Below are 24,481 nucleotides of genomic sequence, written 5' to 3' on the forward strand. Positions count from 1 at the left end.
CCCAGTATCCTTCCCTAAACCGGATGGGGAAAAAATACTGTATTTTTCCATTCTGGTTTCAAGCAACACAAGACTTCTCTGTCATGTTGGCAGAGCTGTAGATGGAGGTCAGCAGGAGGGAGAGGAGAGGCGAGATAAGGGCCTATGTTTGTGTGCTGCTCCTGGGAGGCTTGTTTGTGTACAGAGGCTTCTCTGGTGCATAGAAGAATGTGTGCTCATGAGACAGTAGTGTTCTGGAAGTTAGGAATGGAATGTACTGGTCTGTAATCCTCATGCCCAAGCAAGAGAAAGTTTCAAGCAACTATTTCACAAATAAGAAGTTCCAGATCAAGCAGCAAGAGCACAAGGAAAATATTTCCTCAAGAAGACATCAGTACATTCTTGGGCCATAAAGTAACAGTTGCCTCTTTAGTCTTGCTCTTTAGTCTTGCTCTCTCTCTTTGTCCTTTTTATAGTTTAGGACGTCTCTTAGCAACAACTTTAGGAACTAAAGAAATCTGCTTCCTTTTTTTCTTGTAAAGCACAGACCCCTTTTGTGTCAGCTTAAGTTGTTCTAAAGTGCCGAGAGGAATTTTCCTCATCTTCTTCCAAATACCTGTCAGCATTGGGGCATAACTTTCAACCTCACCATTTAAGGACGCATTTTTTAAATCATTCTTTGTCAAACCAGCTAGCTACATAGCTGAATTTCCTGGTCCAAGCCATCTTAATCAAAAAAAGAGGGAGCACCTATGAGACAGCGTGTGTGTCTGTGTGTTAAATAAAGCTGGTTCAAAGCAACAGCTTTTTCCCCTCAAGAGGCCTCCAATTTAAATCCTGGTTTATGGCTCACACACAAACTAAAAAAGATTAGGTGATCTCATCTAAGCTCCCAGTACACTGGTTTCCACCTTTTAGGGCAATTGTGTCTGTTTAGCAGACTGAGGGGTCTGATCCAACTGCCATTCAAGTCAATGGGAGTGGGATCACCTAGTAAGGGCTTTAAAGCTGAGGTATGCTTCACTGGTCAGAGTCATGGTTTACACTGGTGTGGACCATCTCCACTGGATATGTGAACTAGCACAGCTGTAACAATCACCAAAATCCCCCACGTAGACAGGGCCTAAGACATCTGTACCAGATAGTGAGTATGTATGTACTGGGGTCAGGGGGGGACTCATTTCATTTGTTCAACCTAGACTCAACACACAATGGAATAGGATGAGGTGGGCAGTGACCAGACCTTACCCTAGAGGCTCATTATTCAAATAGAGAGACATACACCAGGTTTGCACTCATTACTCACCTGGATTTCCTCCTGATTTTACACTTGTGTAAATTACAGCAGAATCAGATCAAGAAGCCTGGACAAATGGGGCCAGATTCCTAGCTGGTGTACGCTGGCATCTCTCTACTGACAGAAATGCAACTATTCCATTTTACACCAGTTGTGAATCTGGTCCCAGTAAATTAAATACTGGGCAAAACCAATGCCATGGGGGATTTTGTTCCTATCAAAAAACAGGCAGCCCAAACTCTGGAGAAGGCCTGGATTGGCACTGTGTGGCTATTGCTAGTTAGAAATGAGATATACATTGCCTGCGCTATTTCTGGCTGTACGAGTTCTGCACTTTTGTGAGCACTGTTTTAACACAAACCACCAAAAAAAAAAAAAAAGACCACAAGAGCCCTGATCATTTGGATTTAGTCCCAGCCTACAGCAGGACTTTAAAGAACTGGTATTCTGAGTATGGTTATCTCGGATTCACTCTGGATAAACAGTATCCCACAGCACACAAACTTTCAGGAAGAGACCTAGACTAGAATTAGTGTGCAAGGCTAAAATATATCTTGCCACAAAGAATGTGGCCTAGCTTATCAGAGCGAAGGTCATTGATAGGACAGTGCAGCTTATATTTCAGCTATCTTCTACTAACCTAGTAAAGGCAGTTTTCCTGACAGTCTCAACAGTATTCCCTCCTCCCCTCGCAGAAAAGTGCATTTGTGGAAAACCCAGGGGACTTGGAGAGACAAACCTTTCACACCTCTTTTCTAGTTATTCACAGACTGGGAGGTGAGGGAGTGTCAAAGCAAGAAGGACTTGACCCATTTCCAGAAGAAGAATTTATACACAGTCCAATTACAAGTATAAGAGCTGCACCCAAGTGCTAAAGTCTCTCCTCAACTACACCAGGGTGTGTCCATTGCCGTAAGTCAGAGGGAGCATATATGTGAGTGCAGAATTTGGCTGTAAGGGGGGAAAACAACAGGAATAGAAGTGAACTATGCATGGCTTATAACACACCACAACAGTACTTTCACATGTTACTATTTTGAGTTGGCACTCTGAAGTTTATTTCTCAAATGCAGCGCTGCTGCCTGTTGCATTTGCTAGGCCTATACTGTATGGAATGTGAGAAGACAGATCTGAGACATTGGCCTGTAACTCTGTTGAGTCTCCTTTCCTATTTGTGGGACAAGGTTGGGGTTCATTCCAACTTCAAATTATCTCAAAAATATAGAGCACCCACTGCCAAAGAATTATGCTTATACATTTTCATCACAGATTGGCAGCAGAGTAATAACCATTTCCAGGCGCATGTGAAGGAATCATGTGCAACTTCCATAATTCATTGCAAATAAGAAAAGTTCTTGAGCAAAATGCCAAACCAAGAATGGTCTGTAAACTATCCTGAACTGCAATATGTCAGAAATGTTATAACCAGCCTACTCTCACACCAGGAAGAGTATCCAGTCGCCTGAGCTAACTTCCATCTGAGCCTGATCACAGGACACAGCTGCCCATGGGTATCAACAGAGCTTTTCTGTATTACAGCAGTTAAGCATTAGACCCCAAATCTCCAGATTTAGCCAGCTGTGTCTCCCTTACTTCCTTAGTCCATCCATAGTGGATACAGACCTTTAAAAGTTCATTCTGGTCCTACAGATATTACTGATACTAGTGAAACTCTCAATTCAAAGCATAGGAGCATCACCAAAACCAGATCTCTAAAACCAGAATGAACTATTAAAACGCACCCTTTGTAATTTAGCTCTGTTCCCCTTCCTCAACAGGGGATAGAAGCAGTTCTGTAACCGATGGTATTCAGTCTACAATTCTCTCATTCCCAAGAAACAGTCATTTTCTGTTCAATTTTTTCATAAAAGCTTCCTTTTCTCTTTTGCTTCAGAGGGATTTGCTCTGCTACAAATGTTATAACACTGTGCATAATGGACATCATGAAACTAAATGTCTGTATTAACAGCCTATTTGCCTGTAATTAGAGAGAAAAATCATCTTTTCTTTGGATTGATAAAGAGACCATCATGATTTAAAATGTGAGTGTTTTTGAAGAAAATAGACAAGGTCATCTGATTGTCTAGTGGACAGCTAATACAACAGAGGCCACATTTTTGACTATCTGCCTTAAATTTGCTGGGGCCTCAGTTCACTTGTGCAATCCCACAGACATGTGTGCGTGTGTAAATTAGTCAGTTATGTACCTGCCTGGTTTCAGCATGCCAGTTCCAGTTTCTGTAAACCTGATGCAAAATTAACACGAAACATTGCAAATTTGGTCATTTACGTGCTCAAGTTTAAGCAGTTGAGAACAGTTTTCCAATTCCAAATTGCACAAAGTCAAGAATTCTAAAGAATAACAGCAAAGGCAACCTAGACTGTGCTGCTTAATAAACTGGGAGATGTTATCAGTCCTCATGAGGTTACATTTGAATGTGCTTGTAGAGAAGCCAAGTCACAAATGAAACTTTTGCATTAGGAGTTCAGAAAAACAAATGGGACAAATGTTACCCTGTGTCACTTGAACATATATTCACCTTGAATCAATGGAGCTGCCTGGCTGTAACTCAGAACAGAATCTGACCCAGCTTGTGTAAGTACACATTGAGGTCCTAATCCTAATGATAATAATAATGCTTACCACTGATCTAGTGCTATAAAAGTTCAAAGGGGTCTGAATTGGGCCTCAAGGAAGCAAAGAGTTTTACTGGCTTAAAACTGAAATATTGTCATCTGAGTGCAAACTGAACCCAAGCCTGTAACATTGATTGTGGGAAAGAGCATGGAAAGGAAAAACACACATGAAACAAAAACACTGCTGTGGTTTGGAACTAACTTGCAATAGGTTTTGGGCAGTCAAATAAAAACAATTGCTCTTAAAGAAACAAAGCAGCATAAAAAACAGTGTTCAAGATGGGGTGCTAGCATCCTTGGACAGATGTCGTTCGTCTTTTTGGTGAAGGACAACTACCTAGGCATATTTAGTTTGGTATCTTGACGTGACAAATAATTTGGGAATCTGAAAAAAATAGCTCTATTAACAGCTTCTGAAACAGTGTGTATTTCTTCCTATTGTTACCAGTAAAGCTAGGAAGGGGCATTGATCCCTGGGGAAGGTGATATGCAGAAAGCTTAACCTAGGGAAAGCTCCATCTGTTGTTCTGCTCAAGTTTCTCACTTGTTTCCCCCTCCCCACCCATCTTTCTTGCAGAGAACTTACATCTTCACTTTCCTACTGAGCTCCCGAGTCTTCATCCACCCACACGAGCTCCTGGCAAAAGTGGGGCAGATCTGCATTAAGCAGAAGCAGCAGCTTGAGATTGGGTCTGAGGCAGAAAAGGTAAATGAACAGTTTGTTTCTGTATTGAACTAAGCTATTGTGCATTTTATTTTCCGTTCTTTTTTAAGCTAAAAGTGCATAGAACATACTCTGACAGATGTATTTCACTAAAGACTTTCATACTTAAGCCTCTTTCCCTGAAACACTGTTAATTCTTGGCTAATCATAGAACCTCGATATCCATTAGCTCATTGGGCTGAGGCCCTTCGATCACTTGGGGGTACATTGTGGCTTCTTTTTCCAATGGGAGGTATTGAATATTAAAATGCAATAGGCTTTTAAACCCCTTTGAAAAACTATATATAGCATAGAGGGTGCACTGTTCTGGGTCATGGACTTCAGTTTACCATTAGGCAAATTCTACAGTCCTTAACTCCTACTAGTCACCCACTGACTTCAGTTTCAATGAGCAGGTAACACTAGTGCAGGGGTCAGCAACGTTTGGCACGCGGCTCGCCAGGGTAAGCACCCTGGCTGGCCGGGGCAGTTTTATTTACCTGCTGACGCGGCAGGTTCGGCCGATCGCGGCCCCCACTGGCCGCGGCTTACCGTCCCAGGCCAATGGGTGCGGCGGGAAGCCGCGGCCAGCACATCGCTCGCCCGCGCCGCTTCTCGTCGCCCCCATTGGCCCGGGACGGCAAACCGCGGCCAGTGGGGGCCGCGATCGGCCGAACCTGCCGCGTCAGCAGGTAAATAAAACTGGCCCGGCCCGCCAGGGTGCTTACCCTGGCGAGCCGCGTGCCAAACGTTGCCGACCCCTGCACTAGTGAATACTGGTGAGAGGTAGCAAGCAAGCAAGTTGAGGTTCCAATGCGGATCCAGAAGTTTGACATCTTTCAATTTATCCCAACTTTCTCTCTCTCCCCCCCCCCCCCAACCCACCATGGCTATAACAGAAATCTCACAAGAACAAGCTTTTCTGAACCTCCATTCCATTTTTTCAAAAATTTCCTAACTTCCCACCATTGCCAAGCTGGTTCTGTTCCATTAGTGTTTCTTTAGCAGTAGGTGTTGGCACAGTCAGTCAGAACTGTAGGAAACAAAACTTGATTCACAGAAGAGAACAATGCTGAAGGGGCTTCTACTCTTTGTCTGGCAGCATTCCTGAGCCACCAAATTTCACCACGACTACTCCCAAAGCTGACCATCTTACTCCAGCTCCCCTAATCATACTGCGGTATACCAACGTTGGGAGGGCTAGCTTAACCATCAGAGGAGTGAAGTTCTGGAACAGCCTTCCAAGGGGAGTAGTAGGGGCAAAAAGATCTAACCGGCTTCAAGAATGAGCTTGATAAGTTAATGGAGGGGATGGTATTATGAGACGTAGCTGATCTGTGACTGCTAGTAGCAAATATCCCCAATAGCCGATGAGACACTAGAGTTTTGAGTTACTTCAGATAATTCTTTCCCAAGTGTCTGGCAGTTGGGTCTTGCTGAAATGCTCAGAGTCTAACTGGTCATCATATTTTGGGGGCAGGAAGGAATTTTCAGATTGGCAGAGACCCTGGGGGCAGGGGGGGTTCACCTTTCTTTGCAGCATGGGGCATGGGTCACTTGCAGGTTTAAACTAGTGTAAATGGTGAAGTCTCTGTAACTAAGTCTTGAAATCTGGGGCACTAGAACTGGGGAGGCCAGGGGTCATGGTCCCATCACTTTTCACCGGCTGTAAGGATGAGTGATGCGGGGGTGGGGCATTGGGGGAAGGGGCAGCATGGGGGCAAGACCATGGTTTGGGCACCAGTGCCCCCCCACCCCCCAGCATTTTTAGGGAGCTTCCATCGCTCCTGCATTAAATCGTGATTTGAGGACTTCTAACTGAGCCAGAGGTTAGGGGTGTATTACAGGTGTGGGTGACTGAGGTTCTGTGGCCTGCAATGTGAAGTAGGTCAGACTAGATGATCATGATGGTCCCTTCTAGCCTTAAAATCTATGAGAAAGGCTGCTGCTGGTGTTTTAAGCAGTAAGTCAATTAGACTCTCTGAGCAAGTATAGCGGATATGATGCTTAAAATGGTGGCCCATATATATACTGGGGCTTCCAATTTTGCTATCACTGGAGGAATGTCTTCTCTTGGTACTTCAGGTTGAAACTGGGATGTACTGAAGGGCACAGAAATGGGGCCATATTAATAGTTATTTTCAAAGCTCTAAATGACTAGGTTCAGTTCAGGTTCTGGGCAATGGTCTGAGACAATTCTTTTATAACAGGTCCCAGTTCAGCAAGGAACTTGGGCACATATATAACTAAGCATTTGAATAGTCTCATTGTTTAAGCACTTTGCTGAATCAGACCCTCAACAATTTAAGCCATCCCTATATACAAGAGTGAAATTCACTGCTATGAATAATTAAGCTTTCAAAATTCACATATGGACTATTTAAGGTTTATGGATAATAAGAGTACAAGATGATGCTCTTCTTTGCAGACATCTATGTAGTTCAGTGCATTCATATCAGAAGACACCAGCAAATAAGCACTAAGCCAAATGTATTGGTAACTTAAATGACAATGTATGTTATACATAGAGTGCAAGTAATATAACCTGTGCAATTTAGGCATTCAATGGGTATGCAAAACAAGTGTAGCTTACATACTGAGATGATGTAGCAGGAAAATCAACTAGCAGGAAGGTGTAAAATAGAGCAGTTCACTTTCTGAACACCCACGCTCGCAGACCTTGTGTTGATAAGTTGGAAACAGGCATCAAGGAAAATCAGTTAACAGCGAGGTGTGAAAATGAAAGTTTTTGGAAAGCTACTTTGCACCCTCCTGTAAGTTGCTTTTTTTGCTATGGCCCCAACCCTTTCTTCCCCCTCAGTGTAAATTGCACTTGTTTTCCATGCCCAGTGAATACTAAATTAATGCAAGTTACACCACTGCACTTCTTCCAGCCCCAATGTAAATTTGGCCTACAGACTTCCACTGGTATTGCATCTGCATTCACCAGGGATGAATTTGGCCCCATTAGCATTTGCAAATGATTTGCTCTGTTTGGCTGCAAAGTAGGAATGTAAAAACTCATTCCATGTGCATCATAGAACTTCTAAACTGAAGTCACTGTATGCACACCCAATCATAACTCATTAGGGTATCATTGGCCAAAATCCGTTCCATCAGCATCTACTAATTAAGTGCTATAGCACCAGAAAATAGCTGGCACAAAAAGTTACAACAGATCTGATCACTTTCCGATTAGAGATTTGCATAAACAAATTATAAAATAAAGGGCTAGCTGACTTGTTGTCTGGGTGGCGTATGAGCTGAAACACTGGCAGGGGACCAGGCTTTGAAGTTATGCACCACGGTGCTTATCATTCCTACATTTTTGACGTCTCTGCCTAGTAGCACAGAAAAAGGGGAAAGTCTGTCAAGATGTAAGTGGTAGATTGAAAGGCAAACACTCTGCGCTATCTTCAAGCTCGCTGGCTAATTTTAAAGAGCGACAGTCTGGTAGGTTTTAAGACATCAGGTGTAATATGTCAGTCACTTATTAACTCTGTCAATAAAGAACAAATAACTTTCCAATGAGATATAGACAAGACCAAGAGTGATTGACCCAGAGAAAGAGCAGCAGTACAATACTGCCTGCGGATAAAATCAGCTGGTGAAACATATTGGTAAAAATATTGCCTCAAAGGACAGCTTTGGTTTTTAACTACTAGTTAACTTGGAAAGTCACCAACTTCTATTATGGTCTGTGATTTTTTTTTTTATTAAATGCAGTAAGCTTTATATATCCAGAGTGGCTAAAAGCCCCAAACAGGGACTAGAGGCCCATTGTAACAGGTGCTGTACAAGCATAGTAATGAAACAGTCTCTGGCCCTAAATAGCTTAACCAATCTAATTTGTTTTAAAATTTGCACTGAAATGTTAAATAGTAGCTTGATTATGAAATAGATTTGATCCATCTAGCCACATATTTCATTCTAAATACTGCTTTTTTAAAAGGAAATAAAGGGAGTAAATTCAGTGCTCAAGAAAGCAAGGGACGGATAATGGTGACACACTGAACATTCACATCACTTCAGATTTCAAACATTGTCCTCCTATGGGGCCTATCCAAAACCCATAGTAAGTAGAAATACCCCATTGACTTCAAAGGGCTTTGGATCAAGCCCTTCATAGAGAAGACAAAAGTCAATAGCTAGACAGTACCAAGAAATTACTACTTGCTAGCTCCAAAAGGAGACCAAGAGCTAGAGGTGGTATTTTGTTATGGGGAAACAACTCTACAGTAATGTTCTTATGGTATGTATTACTACCTTGCAAGCATATTAACACAGCAGATCAATATTTAGAAAAACGTGTGTGTTTCTATCTACTGCATATACGTAAAATATTTCAGTGTTGTAGCCATGTTGATCCTAGGATATTGGAGAGACAAGGTGGGTGAGGTAATGTCTTTTATTGGCCCAACTTCCGTTGGTGAGAGAGACAAGCTTTCGAGCTACACTGAGCTCTAAGCCCATCTCTTTCATCAACGGAAGTTGATCCACTAAAATATATTATCTCTCTAAAATATTTCACTCATTTGATTGATACTATGGCCCAGTTCCTCATCTAGTGTAAATCAGTGTAGTTCTCCTGGAAGTTAGTTCACCAGCTGAGAAGGGGCCCTTAGCCCTGATCTATACTGGGGGAAGGGGAGGATCAATCTAAGTTACGCAACTTCAGCTACGTGAATAATGTCGCTGAAGTCCACTTACTTAGATAGACTTACCGTGGTGTCTTCACCGTGGTGAGTCGACTGCTGCTACTCCCCTGTCGACTCCGCCTGCGCCTCTCGCCAAGCTGGAGTACAATAGTCGACGGGAGAGCACTCGAGGGTCGATTTATCATGTCTAGACTAGACGCGATAAATCGATACCCGCTGGATTGATCGCTGCCCATCGATCTGGCGGGTAGTGCAGACATACCCTTAGAGACATTTGCATTCTTCTTAAAGAAGATTGTGAATTTAATACTTAAACCCAGGATGGATAACAGTGCTGAACTGTGAGCCAGGTATAGCATAGAAGCAACACAAGCTCTGCCAGTTAAACTGTGCTGATCACTAGCACCCCTGCTATTCTAGCCGAGTGACAAGGAGAGGGAATGTCGCTCATCCCCAGTTGTGTGGTACAGGACACCGAGGGTCAGGAGTTGGGCTGTTGGCAGTGCTATGTTTGGAGTGTTATGTTTAACAACCATGAGCCATGCATTAGTTAACACTCAAAAGAGAGAAATGAGGATATCTGGAGAGAAAAAATGTTGCTACCATTGTATGCTCCAACAGAATGTGATGGAATAAGAACTTTTCAGAGACAGCCAGGAGAAATTATACATATTGCAGGGATCTCTCCCCCAAGGTGCATGTGCAGGGTCAGATTTTCAAAGATATTTAGGTGTCTAGCTCTCATTGATATCAGTTGGCGTTAGGCATCTAAATACCTTTTAAAAATCTGGCCCACAATGCTTAGCACAATAGGGTCCCGATCTCAATGGGGTGGCAGCGCATTACCATAATACGACTACTACTACGGATATTAAAAATACTGCAAATCTTATTCTCTCTCTTGAACAGGGATGTAAAGGGACAGGAATAGGGAAGTAAAGCTATCAAAAGAGTAGGCAGGTACATTTCTTGTATGCATAACAAACACGCATGCCAGTTGCTGCCCCCCACGGAATTACTAGCCCAAATTTTCTGATTTTTATCTAGCATCACAGATGTGTGCATCATCACAAACCCATCACACAGCACTGAGTTTTATCAGCATGAACATGAAACAGGAATCTAGCATTTTTCTGGGCTGATGATTTTCAGTGTTGCATTCAGAAAGAACATCTTGTTTTCATCAGGCAGTGAAAGCAACTGATAAGCTTTGTCACACTTGTATTCTTGCTGGGTAATGTAGCTTGTCTTGCATTAGATTCCTAGCTTTGAACAGTGAGGAAAACAAATTCTGACAGCCTGTGTGTGGGGGTGCATGCATAGTGAACAAACATATACCCCAAAATAAATACATCATTCTAAATCGATGCTAATATGCAGCAGACCATTATAGCTGTGAGGATGAATTTGAATTTTCCCCAAATTCAAAATCAAGAAGGTACAGTCAAGATAATCATCATTAAAATAAGCCTGGTGGAAAAAACAGATAGTGGAGCTGTGCCTATTTACACCAGTTGAGGATTTGCCCCACCAGCTCGCTACACTGATTTACGCCACTCAACACTTTAACAGTGGACCAAATTAATTCGTGCTACACGGGGAGATATAAAATTGCATACCCCAGAGGCAAAAGGTGATTGAAATTGAAGGACAGGCAGTAATCCTGCTGCTGCCCTGCCTCATTATTGTACTGAGTGGGTGTGGGAGGAGCTTGAATTTACAGCAGGGGATCCACAGGAACTACGCTGGCAGAGGTTGCAGTAAGGATGAGCTGAATCAGTGCTACCCCAAGTATTCAATTACACACCCACTTTTTTAGCTACCCACCTCCAGCAAAGAGCACATCTGCCGTTTTGCTAACTCTATCTCCTCTCCTAGTAGACTTTCGACTGCCAGGACTGTATGCCACCGTTTGTACTAAAAAAAAACCATGGACAGGATTTAATCCAGTCATTTGTAAAGCACCTCCCCCTTCCCACACACCTAAACATTTGGGTTTATGTAGGGACATTACATGTGTCATTCAGTGACAGAGCTGGGATGTCAATCATGCATTCTGGCAGCTGGAGTTTTCAGGGAGAGAAGGTAAAGGTTTCAGTAAGGGCTGGACACCAAATTTGGTGGGGCGGGGAGGAAAACCTGGAGTTGCTACCCATTTCTCAAAAAGAGGTCTGCATTCAGAGAACTTCCTCCAGATGCTGTTTAGAGTACAAGGGTGAGTTTTAGATGGGATTCCATCTCTCCCCAGCAAGACCAACAGAATTCCAATGGGATTAAAATGCAACTAGAAACAGCATACAGTTAACATTTCTGTATAAGCCAGTAGCACTTCCCTACCCTGTACAATCCTTTTAGTGGCTCATTTCTGAAGGGTTCAAACTCTGCGTGGTTTTATTTTAAAATTCAGAGAAGCTATTGTTAATTCTCCCACTGATTACACTTGAGTGAGCTGTTAGAAGTCATAAAAACAAGAGGCTTATTTAACAAAAGTGTCTCAGAGAGGGGATTTTGCTCATCTCACTGAGCATGCTGTTGGGGGGGGAGGGGAGAGCAGGAATTCCAGTCAGGTTCTCACAAAACATCCTCTTTTCCAACCCATTTGTTTCTTCTACTGACACTTGAACCTGCTAGCTGACTTGCTGTAAATTCCAGGAGGTGGGAGGGGGAAATCACAGAGGGAAGTACCCTAACCAGTGCTGAGGAGGAACTGCACTTTGCATAGTGGAACTTTTTCAGTGACTCAGCTGGGATGGTAAACAAAAGAGAAAACTTCCTCTTTATTTTCTTAGAACTAAGCTTCTTTTAGAACCAGATGAGTCTCTTAACCAAAGTTAAATATAAACAAGACTAAAATTAGAAAGTCTTCCTTCTCACAGTCAAAAGTCAAATTCCACCCTGATTTATGCCATATACCCACACTGATTTATGCTGATTTGGGGGGGGGGGAGGTGTACAGGATATATGCTGGCAGAATTTGACCCTCCTAGGAAATAGTGAACGAAATCATTTCCCAGTCTTACGACTACCGAGCAGACCCTCAGTAATTCACTCCATACTTGCTGTCTTCCTAGTTGTGTGCGCCTTGACCATGGTCCATAATGTTGCCTGGTTTGTTAAATGGGATTTGCCATGTCCTGTGCAATGAGGCAGTTGCTTGCCAAGAGTGCTGTTCAAGATGCTGTGTCCTGTGCAGAATCAGCGAGAACACGTGCACTCTACTGAGGTTCTGCTGAAGCACTACCCTCAGTTTGTTCTCTTTTATGGACAGTACAAAACTGCCCATATAAAAAGTCATCTTCCCAATTAACTCAGCTTGGTCAAATTGCAGAGTGATCATTGACTGGGGGGGGGGGGGGGAGTGTTTATTAAAACTCTCTCCAAACCCCTTACAACCACATCCCTTTGAATTTACCAGTACAATCCTCTTTCACCACCAAAGCTGGATTAATTAGCATCCAAATCAGATCCACATGATGGAACAGCCTCAGTGCATTACACTAGAGAATTCACTTGTCAGGTGACAGAGGTGAAGAGCTAACTCCTTTCTCTGAGGGCTTTTGGAGCAAGAGCCAACATTTTATTATCAAAGTCCCTTTTGATTTAGATGTAATGCAAAGTACATACAACCTCTTTTGTAGCATTTATTTATTTGATTGGTTATTTCAAACAAAGCACAATCTGGGGGTCCTGATTAAAAAAATTCTACAGAAGGAAAACATTCTTTATGAGCGCTTCACTGGAAAGATGCTTGGTTATGACACTGCAGCTGTGTACATTTCAATTAAGAAATTAAGGTATTGATCTAGTCCTCAGTTGGTGTAAGTCAGCCACATAACATTGACTTCAGTTGAACAAAACACTTGTACAATACCATCATCTCCCTAGCTATTTATGACTAGCCTTAAAATATCTTCAAAGCTTTTGGTTTAGAAATAAAAGCTAGCCAGTTTCAATGGCGCTGGGCTAATTTACATCAGTTGAGGAGCTCTCTGTGTAATTTCATCAACACAACTGAATACATATTTTAGTAAATGCACACACCTGCTACTGATTGAATTATTTTTGATTGTGGCTCAGGATGTGCACTTTCCTCCATCAAGCATTCACTCACCTTCACAGCAATAAGAGGTCCGTGGGTCAGTAATCAACCCATCTCTACTCCTCTCTAGGCAAAGCTAAAATCCTTTGCTGCCAAGATCATTCAGCTCCTGAAAGAATGGACAGAAACATTCCCCTATGACTTCCAGGATGAGAAATCCATGAAGGAGCTGAAGGAGATTGCTCACAGGATCACACAATGCGATGAGGTAAGGGGGAAAATAAACTGTATTCCTAGGTTTCTCTTCCACATATGGTTATCTTAGTATTTTCTCCCCACCATTGCTGTGCACCTCCTAACCAGGTTAGAATAGCAGCTGCTGAGCTGTCAGAGCAACCATTGGATATGGGTTAGGAGGTGAACTTAGGAAAAACTGGGTGTGTATCGCCGAGTCCCAGGGGGAGATAACACAGCACCTGCTGATGGTATAGGAGGTGAGAGGAGGAAGAAAGAAAGCGGATTGTAAGGTAGAATACAATTCCAACACACAGTATAGTGTATTTTATGCATCCCACTCAGTGCCTGATCCACATGGACTGTAACTTTCAAAAGAACCTTTAATGCTAGCTATAAAAGCATTTGCTTTAGTCCTCGATGCCTCGGGACCAATCCCCAATGAGAACTATGACGACAGCTGTAACAAGAGTATCACGTAGCTCGGTAATACTAACACAAAGAAAGATCTTTAAGCTGGCGTCTACCTATTCAACGCTGGTCTAACTACAAATCTGAACTGTTGTGAGCTTTCATGTCTAGTAAGACAGGAGAAAACTTCCTCCAAATTTGGTAGATCCAGAGTGGCTAAAACTAGCAATGGAGAATCCTATTGTGAAACAGTTAGGAAGCTCGCGTGACAAAGGAAGTCACTACAAAACTGGAGTCAGAAAGAGGGACGGGGCAGTGGGGAGTATGAGGGGACGACTATATTGAAGAAATTGAAGGTTAAAAAAAAAAGTAACATGAATAGATCATAAGAATTAAAGTGAAAAAAATGTTTTCTAATGTTTTGGATCCATTTAAAGACTAGCCTCCCTAGCTTTTTATGACAACAGGATTATGTATGTGCTTTGTTTGATTTAGGAGAAGGATGAAGAGCAACAGGTTTAACAGCATTGTAAGAGGCAGCAATAAGTCATTATACAATTAGCTGCTACAGCTGTTGTCAAAAGGAAGTATGCCAGTTCATTGAGTCAGCAGTATTGTTTACCAGCATGCTACTAAGAAAATGTCAGTGTCCTAATAGGTGAAAAAGAGGTAGATTACAATAGCCCTTCTGCTGTCTTTATAAACAGGAAAAAAAGTAGTTGGCAGGGATCCTGCCATAAAAAGGTGATACATTTTTAAACGTTTTCCACTTTGATATAGCAAGTTCAAACTTTTAGCCGTTGTGATAGGAGCATTTCAAATCTCTGTTATTGGGAACAAGAGGAAATGCTCTAGCTTTATATACAAGAATAAATTGCCAGTTGGGAGAAAAATCACTGGCTTTATGGAATTGCTCAGTGCACCGGTTGCTGAGGTTTCATGTGATGTTGTTTATTATGGTATCGTAGCATTCATCCTTTTAACAAGGCTACATGTCAAGTTCTCTGGCTGTGAAGGGTTAGGCTGTGTCTGACCCCTAGAAATGTAATTTGACACTAACAAATAGCGAATGGCTCCCAGCCTCACTGTTTGTCTCCTGTTCTTTTATGTTTGAATAAATCACCTAGCAGTGTCTAAAACCAAGTTATTGGTTTTTGGTTTGGTTTGGTTTTTAATTTTTCACCTTTTTCAGCTTCTGGATGTATAAGATATTAGGAGTGAATAGAAACAGATGTAAGGAAGTCATGCTGATGTTGACTTGGAGACTTGAGGACAGCATAACAGATTTTTGTGGCTGAATGAGCAAATATTTAGACTCTGTGTTCTTAGACTCAGATTTATAAATTCACAAGAGCCATGTGGACTGTAGGCAACTCATAAGTTTTATCTCATTCCAATTGCTTTCTCCATAGTCACACAAATATCTAAACAACCCACCACTCTCACTTTCTCCTACATTTAAACTTTCTTCCCTTATCTTGCAAAATAAATAATCCATTGCTAAGGGGCCATTCTCCCCTCATCTATGTAGGTGTAAATCAGCTGTCACTATTGAAATCAATGGATTTATGGTGTAAACCCCAGTGTAACTCAGAGTAGAATCAGAACTCTTAAAGAAACTCCCGCAAACTTGTATTTTAGGCTTTCGTAGCATAATAGCAATAATAGCTCCAGCCAGCTGCTGCTGAGCAATAATCCTGTTGCCTCATCAAGATAAACTATGCTGCCTTCAGCTTCTTATTTGATTCCACTTTGGAGCCAGATTATTGCCTTGTAAAGCAACGTTATGACACTATTATTGCTTAATTATAGCATACTACAGACAAATTTTTGATAGCCATCATCTCTTGCATCTGCTACATAGTTTTTAGTCATCACTGCACATTGGTGGCTTCCTTGAATAGTCACAGACCCATTCCACCCCACTTCAGTGCATCCAGTTGACTCTGGATGCAGAGAACATGACAGCAACAACATTAACCCTTAAAACACCACCTTACTTCAAAGGAATTGATGCATGGAAACCCAGGAGAGTGATATCATAGGGAAAGAGGAAGGCACAGGAAAGCTGAGTAATTGATTTGGCAACTGAAAGAGAGAGAGAGTCGGAGCACTTTTTAGGAAGACTGTGGTTTGGCAGTTAGGGTATTTAAAGGGGTACAGCGGGATCAAGCAGTTGGGAAGGAATCAAATTGTTTTTCTCAGGGAGATGTCATGAGGAAGTCTACATGAGAGCAAGTGGAGCACAGGCACTTTGTGAGGCAAGGTGCACAACTGCTGGATTCATAAAGGACCATCATGGTCATGCATTCCCAGCTCCAAATGTTCACTAGAAGCTGGAGATGTGCAACCAAGTCACAGCAGAAATAATTCAACTTGCACAGATTGCCAGTTAGTAATGAAATGCAATATGGAAAGTGAATGTATATTAATGGAGTAATCAGTAGAAATATAGTCAGTGCAACAGCTTGTGCCTATCCTCTTCCTTCAGGTCTTTTTTCATACATCTATTCTGGAAAATTGAAGAGTAGGGCACCTTTGTTTGGCCAAGTGCACTGTGGAGATTTGGGGCCTTCTCTGAATTGCAGGGTGCACAGCCAACCACTGCTGCAGGCAGGATGCTGAGCTAGAACATTTCATTAGTGTGATCTAGGATGGGAATTCCCATGACTCTGTTCAGGCCAGCCAGACTATTGGTAGCAAGTATTTTGCCACTTCTTACACAGAAAAAGACAAGAAGCCTTGCAAAGGCAGAAGACCCATAGCCTTTCAGTACACCTGCTTCCAAAGGACTGACCCAGTCACTTTTGAAATGGGTTCTGAGCCAAGAAGAGATACTGCAATTGCTGCTAAGCTATTGAAAGCAAAGTTGGGGAGGAGGGTGTGAGAAGGTTAATTTGCAAAGCTACATAGATATTTAGAGTACCCTGAGATGAGCTCATTTGCCACATGAAAATCAGCTCTGACGATAGGATAGAAAATACCAGATGCTAAGCAGCTTTATTAACCTGTCAGAAATTCCTTGCTGATACAAATCCCATATTTGTACTCACAGTACAAAGTAAAGGTTCTTACTTATCAATGATTCGGTCATCTTGCGCTTAGGAAAATGGAACTGTGAAGAAGATCATCAGCCAGATGACACAGAATCTACTGATGACCCTCTCTGCAAGGAGTCAGTACCAGGAGATAAAAGAGAAATTCAGGCAACCTGTTACTGATAAAGGAACCATCCTTAAAAACAAGCCACAGTCGACCCAGAAGGACATACTGAGCATATGTTGTGACCCACTGATCTTGGCGCAGCAGCTAACTCATATTGAGCTGGTGAGATTTGGATTTCCACATTTTAGTCCTTTCGTTTTCTATTTACTGCATGTTAACATATTAACGGCCGTGAGTTTGCCACTGACTTCAGTGGGAGTAAGATCAGGCCTTCAGTGTAATTAAAGTGCTCCAATCTAACAGATGGGAAGTGATGAATGTGTGAGAGCAACCAGGTAAATCTGTGAGGGAAGAAAGAGGGTACAGTGCTTTCAGGGGTGAGAAGGAAGACACTCCCAAACGTTAGGTCTCTAAAAGCCAGGGCCAGCTTTATAGTCAAGCTACTATGAAGGCAACCATGTGGTACCTCAGAGTGTTTGGCCTCTCCTTCCAATCCACTGACAAAAAATGGAGGGAAAGCGAGAGCTGGTGCCAGGGTAGAGGCTTCTTTCCTAGTTCCCTACTGGTACTAGAGAGATAGAGGGTCACACTCGGAATATTGGGGTCTCAGAAGAACAGAACTAGAGCAAGTTAACTCATTGTTGGTGCCTAAGCTCAATCAGGATAATTAGAGCAAAGCTTGTAGGAGAGAGGTATGAAGGCCACTCTGGTAATGTCTTAGGCCCCATTGGCATATCTTTCAGCTGAATCTGTTTATGTTGGTCTTTGTACATTGACAATTCCTACTCCCCCCAATGCAGGAGAGGGTGAGCAACATTTACGCAGAGGATCTGATGCAGATTGTCAGTCACATGGATTCCCTGGATAATCACAAGGTGCGTGTGTGGGTAAGGAGTAAGGAGCCTCAGCAGTTCAAATGTCTGTATGCCAGATTCATGAAAGGCTAGGAGGTAGCAGAATTCTGTGGCAGTTCAACTACCACAGAATTAGTCAGTCTGGTTTAGCAGTATTGAAACTACCTGGGTTTCTGTTTCCAAGTGTTTCTACCATAATCAGGGACAATCACCATGATAGTCTTTTTCTTTGGTCTTACCAAAGAAAATCTGAGTTTCTCCTGCTGCTATAGCAGTTCAGAAAACCATTCAGACTCTCTGACCTGGCTGCTCCCTCATGCTTCTTGAAACTCTGGGCTAGTTAAATCCTGACGCTGTTGATTAAGCATTGCTAGTTCCCTGATGTAAATTAGTGTGCTCTCTAATGTTAACTTGAGTCAGCCATCCAGACACATGCTAACACATGCAGACTTGTAGGGAAAGAAAGAATAACTATTTTTAAATATTGAACAGGGAATACAGAGGTATTCACTCTTTTGAGAATGGCATCTACCCAGCAGAGATGAGAGCCTACCAGGTTTGACCCACTGCACCTGAATTATAGTTCAGAGGGTGGAACACAAACAGATCTTCTCTTAACCAGTAAAATGGCACAGTCCAAAAGGACGCCTCCTGCTAGGTGTCCAGCATTGGTTTTGCTGCTTCTAACTGTGGGTTTATGTTACTTTTTGCCCTTTGCCGGAGGAGCTACAGCTAAAGAGTGAAAGAAAAACAAAGAAACAGCTCCGCCTCATATTTTATGGTGCTTTAACATTGGGATGTTCAGAAGTTTGGAAGGCAAGATGCTGGAGATGGCAATTGCCCCTTCATTTCCCCCTTGGCCCTCAATGGCAAATCTGTTGTAAGAACAGGAACGAGGGAAATCTGCTGAGATATTATTATAGATGCTCTCTACAGATTAAGCAGAAATAATCAAAAAAAGTAAATTTTAATTGAAGCATCACTTCTAATAATCTAGTGGGGCATCCTTAAAAAATTGACACTATAATTTCCCAGGCAACTTTTTTTTCTTAACTTTCTTCAGATAATAAGGTAACATGCTAAATGAGAGAAAGAGAGAGAGAGAGAACGAACACACACACATTTCTTTTGAGGAAGATGGGTAAAGGGCAGGAAAATTTGGACACATTTGAACAATCTATAAACCCTTGCCCTCTTCTCTCTCACAACCCCCCTGAGCAGAAAAAAAAACTGAGTAGGAATATCTGCACCCTTCTTTGTGCTCATAATCCAGAGCTGTTCAGTGAGGTTACCTCATTACCGGATACCAGTTTATAGTTAACATGTGATGACAGGATACATTTACACTAATCTTTATCCGGGTTTAGTGGGGATTAATATATGGCCTCTTCTCTTTCAGTGCCGAGGCGATGTTACCAAAACCTACACCTTGGAGGCCTATGACAACTGGTTCAACTGCCTCAGCATGCTGGTGGCTACAGAAATTTGTAGGGTAAGTACTGGGGGAATCTTCTTTCTATCAAAGAACCCCGCCTTTAAAGACAAATCACACCATTGTGATTTTATGCATAGGGACCCTGATCCTGCAGGAATTTAAGTAAATTCACCTCCTTGTGCACCTGAGTAGTCTCACTTAAGTCAATAGAACAACTCATCCATGAAGTTATGTACATGTTTCAGTGTTTTATAGGTTCAAAGCCCCGTGGTTTAGATTTCTACATAGCTTCCATATTTATGCTAGTTACACCCACTGAAGGGGAACTTCCATAACGTTTGATTTAACATAGCTTTTTGGTGTTTTCATAGCATGCTTGGCTATTACCAAAGCTACCAGTAGCAAAACAAATGTTTTGGTGCTTTGCAAATTCACTCTGTCCTTCCATAGCATTATGCAATTAAGTCATTCTGCTTATTTTGGGACATCATTGGATGCCATGGGAATACCTTCTGCTGTTGTACACACAGGATTAAGGAGAAGAAACTGAGTGGGGTGGGGGGTGGGAAGCGAAGAGACAGAGAGAATCCATATAAGCTAAATGTATCTTCTATAATGGGAAAATGCACAAAAATTGTACTGCCCAATCAATCTCTTTTTGTATACATCTTCCCGTTGTGGTGATCAAGTGAAAGGAGAGCTCTCGCACATGACACATCTGGTGCTCCGGGAGCATGTTGCCACTTTGAAATAAACATTTCAAGGAAGCAGTGCTGATAACCCTGCAAGTTAAGTGAGCACAGCTCCAGTGAAGTCTATGGGACACTGCTGATTTACACCAGCTGAGGATCAGGCCCTAAGTCTGTAGAGCTGCAAGGGCAATATCAATACCGACATGTATCAGCTCTTTGAAATGAAAAATCTGCTCTGTGGGCAGTTCAGTCTCCACTCCCACTCAGTCTATAACCTTCTGCTGAGACTGGCTACAAAGATGCCAGTCGTGGCCTCTTGAAATCTCATTGGTTATTACTAGTCTCTAGAAAGAGATTGCTCCCATGGATACTCAATTACAAAAAAACCTCCAGGATTGTCAGGCAGGGCCAACACATTTATTAAAGCAACCAAAACAACATTCTTAGTCTCCATGCTGAAGATTGTGCCAAACTTGTGACTATTGAACCATTTTCTTTTGTCATGAGACATCAGCAAAACAACAGCGAGATAACAGAGTATATCCTGTTTAAAAATAGTTGCCGGCTGAAGATGAATGATGGAAGGGACACAGAGGACCACATGTGTATTAGCCAGGCCAGCCCTGCGGGTCAGACTGCAGGAGAGAGTTTTAATAAAGGAATTTAAGCCAATGGGATGAGAGTAATTTTAGTACTAATAGGCTTTGGATGCCAGCCATTGGTAAAGCACAACCAGCATGCGGCACTGCATCTGATGGGAAGGAAACCAAACATGCAACGCAGATAACTAGCCTCACCCATTAGCATCTTTGCAGTAAAGGGAAATTATTTATATTCTGTCATCATCCTCGAGTGTCATTAAGAAGTTTGGGTAAAATCTCCTTAGTGAAAATTAAAAACACCTAAGGCTTGAGAAACACTCTCTCCCCTTCCCTTTTCATTTCCCCCTGGAATTAAGACCTACAGCTCCTCTGGGACACAAGCTTGGCATTCTTTTCTTTGACGTTTGTTGGTTCATCTTTGGCATTTTGATGGCAGCTACATTCTCCCTCTCTCTCTCTCTCTCTCCCCCCCCCCCCCCCCCCCGGTACAAGGAAATTACTTAATAGAGTCTGGCTTGTTTATATGCTATTCCCTAAGCCTTTAGCTCACATGTGAACAAAGAACTGCACTTCCCCTCAACTGGGCAAGGACTTGATAGGAGCCCCAAATCCAGTGGTTGTTTTTTAATAAAAAAGGGAATTTGGACAGAAAACCCTTAAGGCTGCCTCATAAGAGCTCTCATGTGGAGACAGCCCATAGAGACACCAATTCCAACAGCACATTCTGAAAGTCACCAGTCACCGCTCCCCTTCACACACATACCTTCCTTTTCATCTCAAAGGCATGTTCTTTGTTTCAGGTTGTGAAGAAAAAGCAGCGGACGAGAATAGTGGAATTTTTTATTGATGTGGCAAGAGAGTGCTTCAACATCGGAAACTTCAACTCAATGATGGCCATTATCTGTGAGTATCCCCAGCATAGCTGCTGACTTATAGTCAAGACCACCACACTTGAAAGCCTAAGCAACATGAGAATGGTCACATAGTCTCCAGCTTCACTGACTCCATCTGTAGGCATACCCCCTGCTGTGGTATCATGCACCCGTGACAGATTAATGCAATGGGTGTTAGCTGGAAGTCTCAGCTGTGAAGTGTCTTCCAGAGAATAAAATGCACAAGAGTGTAAAAATGCAACACTGACATTTAAAAAAAGTACACTCGAACTTTGTTTTAATCATCTTTCTCTCCCTTACATTTCAGCCGGCATGAACCTGAGTCCTGTCGCACGGCTAAAGAAAACCTGGTCCAAGGTCAAAACAGCCAAATTTGATGTTTTAGAGGTATATACAAGATTTACACCCTGTTTAATAAAAATTATCAGGAACTAATGCCTTAGGCATAGGTGTGAATGCATATAAGTTGGGGATGGTTGGCACCATTTCTCTTGACTTGAAGTCCTCTCCCTGCCATGGGGAAAAAGATTGATATAGATTTTCTTCTTTTTAATTCCCTTCAGATGACACTTTTCTAACAGTGGAATGAATTCTCAAACCAAAGATATTCCTAGGCACTTCCTTTAACAGTGACCATTTCTCCCACCTCTAGATCTAAATGGATGGGTCTTTTTTACCCTGATCTCTAATTAAAGTACTCCATCTAGTGGAGATCTGGGATCAACATTTTTTCACTAAGAAACTTCTCAAAACACAATCATCAACAGGCAGATAGAAATGTAGATTAAGTGTCTTTTAGGGAAGCACGTTGTTCCCGTTAAACATTCCCTAAGCCACCGAAAGGTGTTTATTAAATGTAATATCAATCCAGTACCTTGCATCCAAACACCTGCTAGGGAAAGCTTAGATCCAAACTACATACATTGACTGGCCTGTTTTGATTTATTGTAAATGGATCTTAAAAGAAGTAAAGAAAAGCAGATGTTATTCTGTTTTTTTTTCAGCAGTTGATCTAATTATACAAAATCATTGGATTAGATCCTGTATCTATGAGAAACATAATAATAATGTTTTTTGGGGGGGGGGTATTTAAAACAGCATCATATGGACCCATCCAGCAACTTTTGTAATTACCGGACAGCCCTGCAAGGAGCAGCACAGAGATCTCAGACTGCCAACAGCAATCGGGAAAAAATTGTCATCCCCGTTTTCAACCTGTTCATTAAAGATATCTACTTTCTGCACAAGATGCACACAAACCGCTTACCCAATGGACAGGTAAACTTCAAGGTAGGTCTCTCCAATTATAGAAGTAGCATAATCAAATGCTGTATATTAATTTTTAAATTCCCAAATATTTGTAAATAGAGAATTCTTATAGTCCAGTATAAGTATGTCTCCTAAATTATTCAGCCTGCCTGTAATCTATACACAGAGGCAAGTAGTTTTCCAGGGGGAGGACTGTGAGCATTAGAGATCTAATTCCTATAAGTATAATGCACTGGATTTAGTACGTCTAGATTACAGATCAAATACCACACACACACACACACACACACACACACACACACACACACACACACACACACACACACACACACACACACATATACATACACAGAAACTTATCTAAACTGCAGAAATTTAATTCATCTGTGTTAACTGATCATTCCAATACAATTGAAAACACTAGTGATACCATATTTAAAAGCTGTATATAAAAGAATAGGCAAAATGCACAAGAAAATGTAGAAAGTATGCGAACGGGGTGACTTTAATCAACTGGCTCTGTTAACCAAACTGACACATGAGACAGATCAAATTGAAAGAAGACAGGATTTCAGCAGAGAAGAAGAGGGAAATGCTGGGTAGAATATAGTGTGATGAAATACTAGTATGAAGGATGCTAAAAGAAAAAAAGGGAAAATCCTTCAACAACACTTAACAAGGGAGCTAGGATAATAAAAGGCTTGAAAAGTCATGAAAGAGAAATTACAAGATCACACGTGGGGTGGATGGAGGAATTTATAGAATAGTATTGAGAGTATACAAAAGAGGATTTTAAAGAGCCAGTATAGAAAAATTAAAAGATAGCAGAAGTTGTGAAAACAAAAAAATAATCTCCAAGCACAAAAGAAGCCATGCTGGATTATAAAAGGCTAGATGCAGCAGAAAACAAATTAACTTTATTTCATTCTTCTGGAGGGAAAAATGGAAGATTGTGACAAACATTAGGTGTTTTTTTCTAGAGTAGGACAAGAAAAGTATTTTGACTGATAACAGTTAATTAGTTGACACTGGGCCAAATCTAGAGATCCTGATTCAAGCAAGTTCACGTTAAGGGCTTGTCTACAAGGAGCAGCACTGATCACTAGAAGGGTGCAATTTCTAAAGCACACCAACATGTGCACTAATTGGCCCACGTAGACCCTACTAGCACAAACTAAAAGTTCCCTAGTGCTCATCAATGTAGTGCTGTTTCAAACAGGGTCTACACAGGCTAATTTAGTGTGCACCTCATTGGTTTGTTTTAGAAAGCTCTCCCATCTAATGGACACTGCTGCTTCATATAAGCAAGAACTAGGTTACTGAAGTTTCTCTCCTACTGAGTAATTTGACTTATTGAAGATGGGTGATTCACTAGACCGGACATGGTTCCTCCTCAAATACCAAGAGAAGTACTGAACCTCTAACAGAACAATCTTTAGAGGGTATTAGAAATAGGGGAAGTAACCAATAGGTTAAAAGTGTGGATGTTACACCTAAAGTTGAGAACAAATCTAAGCGAGGTCTAGGATGTTGCACCATAGGTCTATCAAGCTTCACTCCAGCAATGGAGCAAACACTGGAAAAAACTGACTAGACAGAGAGAGGGGATCGAA

General features: G+C 41.9%; 1 protein-coding gene across 1 annotated transcript in view; it reads left to right on the forward strand.

Moving 5' to 3' along the window:
* Positions 1-24,481, forward strand: part of LOC113405033 (ras-GEF domain-containing family member 1A-like) — a 36,250-nt gene that overhangs the window by 7,300 nt on the left and 4,469 nt on the right. Inside the window, exons 3-10 of the mRNA XM_026653789.2 lie at positions 4,491-4,619; positions 13,444-13,581; positions 17,064-17,285; positions 17,924-17,998; positions 19,377-19,469; positions 21,507-21,609; positions 21,907-21,986; positions 22,698-22,889. Of these exons, the coding sequence (XP_026509574.1) occupies positions 4,491-4,619; positions 13,444-13,581; positions 17,064-17,285; positions 17,924-17,998; positions 19,377-19,469; positions 21,507-21,609; positions 21,907-21,986; positions 22,698-22,889 (1,032 nt within the window). The remainder of the gene's footprint in view (positions 1-4,490; positions 4,620-13,443; positions 13,582-17,063; positions 17,286-17,923; positions 17,999-19,376; positions 19,470-21,506; positions 21,610-21,906; positions 21,987-22,697; positions 22,890-24,481) is intronic.

Source organism: Terrapene carolina, unplaced genomic scaffold, assembly GCF_002925995.2.
Source record: "Terrapene carolina triunguis isolate 2854851 unplaced genomic scaffold, T_m_triunguis-2.0 Scaffold149, whole genome shotgun sequence".
NCBI lineage: Eukaryota > Metazoa > Chordata > Testudines > Emydidae > Terrapene > Terrapene triunguis.